The 3896-nt window shown below is 40.5% G+C and overlaps 1 protein-coding gene across 1 annotated transcript in view; it reads right to left on the reverse strand.

Annotated features, from left to right (window-relative positions):
* Positions 1-1747: 1747 nt before the first annotated feature.
* The window catches only part of mmp17b (matrix metallopeptidase 17b), an 8928-nt gene continuing 6779 nt past the window's right edge, over positions 1748-3896 (reverse strand). The window contains exons 6-9 of the mRNA XM_005749126.1: positions 3670-3743; positions 3411-3560; positions 2310-2588; positions 1748-2190 (exon numbers count right to left, since the gene is read on the reverse strand). Coding sequence (XP_005749183.1) covers positions 1808-2190; positions 2310-2588; positions 3411-3560; positions 3670-3743 — 886 coding nt within the window. The 3' untranslated portion in view covers positions 1748-1807. The remainder of the gene's footprint in view (positions 2191-2309; positions 2589-3410; positions 3561-3669; positions 3744-3896) is intronic.

The raw sequence follows: 3896 nt of genomic DNA on the forward strand, positions 1-3896 counted from the left end.
TGACTTCTGCACTGATGATCCCAAATCCCATGAAGAAGGCAAGAAATTCCAGAGATGAACCCTGACAAGGCAAACCTGTGGGTGAAACCATTTCAGGTGACAACGTCATGAAGCTGAGTGAGAAAAGTGCAAGGGTTTGCACTGTCAACAAAGCAAAGCGTGGCTCCTTTCAGGAATCTCAAACACATTTAGAGTTACTGATCATTTCTTTCTACTATATTCCCCATTTGTTGTGGATTATGGAGTTGAAGCAGCAGCTGCAGAATGCTTTGACAAAAGTTGACATATTTCAGTTACTTCATTTCAAACCCTATTTACAGGAACATCATGATCAAAATCAGAGTTCAGAACAAGCAGGCAGTCTTTAAATAACAGAAGGGCTCATAAGCACATCGAACTAAGTAAAAAGCATGTGAAATACCAGCAGCAGGCCAGAACAACAACCTCTAACAACAAAAGACAGAGGAGGGAAGACGCAGTAAGAAATGCTTTTTCTAAGAGAGTACATCATACGTGCACCATTAAAATGCATAGTTTATGTAAATGCTGTTAACATGAATGGAAAATGGGTAAAAATAAATGGTCAGAAAATAGAGCTCAAACTATTTCTCTCGTGTGTTGTTATGTGTTCAGAAGCGATTGTCTGTTCTTATTTAATTCACTTAATGTACAGACTTTACCTGCTTGCTGCATACATGCTACTACTGCACATCCACCTAATGTATATGTTATATTATATATGATATAATGTCCCCCCCCCTTTTACTCAAGTCAAGGAGCGTGTCAGGTTACATTTGATTGTGTGTTATAACTATGCATGTGACGAATAAAGACCCTTGAACCTGAAACATGTGTTTTTAAGTTTGATAGCTGTCCTTAAGTGATGTCACCTGAGTCAGGGTCAGCTGCCCTTTGAGTTATTAAAAGTGCAAATTGGTTGGTGTACATTTACACTGCTCAAATCTGCTGCATGCTAAAGGCTACCTCCATCACTGACTGCCCTGTTGGAGGTGGTGTTCAACTGCAGTAAACTTAGGCTTTGATAAAAAATAATAATAATGTCATTTATTCTCCTTCTTCATAGATTTTTATCCTTATTTTTAAACAGTGTGTGCTTGCAGACTGTCACCTATGGGACGGCAATAAGAGAAATTAACCAGGAAGGTGAAATAATAAAAGCACTTAATAAAGCCACTACTCCACTTTTTGTCTGTATAAAGAGAAACTTAGTTTACAAGCTACGGTGGGTTTGGGGTGAAACTGGTCAAACTGAAATTAAAATATTATCAAAAATGATATTAAAAATGATCTCTTTAATTTTAACTTCCCCAAACCACTTTCATTTTCTAGTGTGGTGTCTGTGATGCCTGGGATAGATTAGTATTGCTGTAAAGTACGAATGTAAAAGTAATACAGAGATCCATACATACATTTAAAACACTGATATCTGTAAATACAAACATGTCAAATTATCAGTCAGTTAATGTCTGCGTGATCATTATTATTATTTATTATTGTTGTTTTTGTTAATAATTGATTTTGGCAACTTCAGTCCTTCACAGATGGAACCAGTTTTCTGGTCATAACTCACAATATGTCCGGATGACTGGTGGACAGGTAAATAAATATGCCTCCTAATTAAAATAGCACTCGTAATTAGCACCGCTGCTCCCTGAAACCAGCAGCACATTTCTAATCTCACACTCAGACAGGAGTACAGGGCGAGGATGCGAGTGCTTGTGGAAAGGTTGTACACACACTCTGTTTAGTCTAATAAAACCTCAGTTTTTTCTTTCATTGTGCACCTTTAAACAGCTAACAGTGCCCATGTAACCTGCAGCAAGGCAGCTATCAAAAATGTTGTCCTGCCCCCCAGGGCTCCGTTTCGGCATGTGCATTTTGTCCAGATGTGTGAACCTCTGTCCAGCACCTCTTTGTGTTTAGTTCTGTATCTGACCCGCTTTCTTTTTATCAAGTCTTCCTCCTCTCCACGATATCTCCAACTCTCCCTGAGCTCCTCTCTTCCTCCAGGTGATGACAGTGAAAAGGAGAGGTCCTGCATCCCAGGTGAGGATGAGTCAGTGCAGCCCAGCCAGTCTGCAGCAGAGGATCGTGGGTATCCATCATGCAGTGATGAACCTGGAAACATGAACTTCCAGTAGGACTCTCCTTTAAAGAGATAGACAGAGCCTGGAGAGAAAGAAAAGAAACTTCACTGAATTTAGTCTGGTTCTAGTTAAATTAAGTCAACTTTGTCCGTTTATTTGATCCTTTAATAGAAAGACCTCACACATGAATCAGATCCTCACCATTAGTGTCTGTAGTGATTCCATTCACACCCTCTTTGAGCAGTTGTGTCCAGGTGTCTCCTTGATTCTCTTGTTTGGCATCTCCAATTTTTCCCCACACAGCCCCCTCCTCCGGGTCCCAGACCAGGCCCCATCTCTCTAATGCTCCTGCTGCCTGCTCGTCATCATCGTCGTTATCAGTGTCTGCTAAATCTAAGCTGACGCCCGTCCTGAGAGCAGACAGGGGCTGAGGGTAGCCTTCTTGCAGAGACAGGTCCTTGAAGAGCCAGAACTGGTGACCTGCAGCGAGACGTCACATGAAAAGGTTAGTAAGCCAGTTCGATGATTCGCAGTGAAACACCATCGATTGTTTCAAAAAGGTTTAAGCTTGTCCACTGTGACTGCTTTGATGTATTATTTTGTGTTTACACTCTCACTTTATCATTGCATGCATGTTCTAGGCAGTGGATGTCTGTTGCCAAAGAAATAAGAAGGAAAGGTTTAAAAACCTGAAGCCACATCCAAGGCCAGATACAGTTTAATAATTGGACAACAAATTTCCCACGTGTGGGACTAATAAAGGTTATCTTATCTTATCTTATCTTATCTTACATCAGTTTTGATGCTGGAGAATTTAGTCCTTAACTATGCTAAAAGTATTTTGGTTATAGAGAATGTAATCTACAGCCAAACTGTAGGAGATGTTCAAAGAAGCTATAGGACAGGTGCATGTAGGTCTTCTGAAAGTAGCAGGAAGTAAGTAATAATCTCATAAATCTCAACAAGTTCTGCTTTCTGAAGACATCACTATCTCTCAAACGTATCACTGCTTGCTTGAAAAGTAATTCAGGAATGGCTATAGACAAATTCTATGAAAGAGACAATTTTGAAGAACACATTCAGTGTACTTCAGTGTGCAAAATGTAAAGGCTAGAAGAGATATGATCTAAAAAAACTCATGTCAATCAGTTGTTACAGAAATAAAGAAATAAGGAATCTTCTTAGATTTTTTAAACAGTTTCAGCAACGATTTTAATAGCCAGTTATGGTGCGTAATCTGCACTGACTGTTGTGGCCTTTACACCGTTTTACCCCTCTCACAAGTAGGTTACTGTACTGTACCACTGATAAAGATGATAGCATGATCCGAGCGCCTCTCCAGCACAGCTTGAAGATGAAGCAGGTCAGGGGGTAGACCCCTCCACAACCTCCTCACTGAAGAACCGCGCCCCGACACCAAGCCTCCGCCATTGACCCTCCACATCATCGGACCTGAAGCGATGACCCAATGAAAATAATGAATTGTGGTATCCTGTTACTATAGATACATCTTCCATAGTTAAACTACATAAACTACATTTATAAAAATCTGTTTTCAGACCTTTGAAGAAGAAAGTTTCTCCTCGAATCTTTGCCACAGCATCAAAACTGGTGTTACAGTGATCTATGGAGGGGCTGAAGGGCAGAAGCACACAGGGATACTTGTTAAAGGAATGTCAGGCTTTCATTTGGTTAACAGTAGTAGACAGCACAGCCATACTCTTTGTCCTGAGACAGGGGCGAATTTAGCCCAAAAATGGGCTAAAATCGCCCCATGAATCAACTGAC

This window comes from Pundamilia nyererei, unplaced genomic scaffold, assembly GCF_000239375.1.
Source record: "Pundamilia nyererei isolate P.nyererei 1_Seehausen unplaced genomic scaffold, PunNye1.0 scaffold00237, whole genome shotgun sequence".
Taxonomy (NCBI): domain Eukaryota; kingdom Metazoa; phylum Chordata; class Actinopteri; order Cichliformes; family Cichlidae; genus Pundamilia; species Pundamilia nyererei.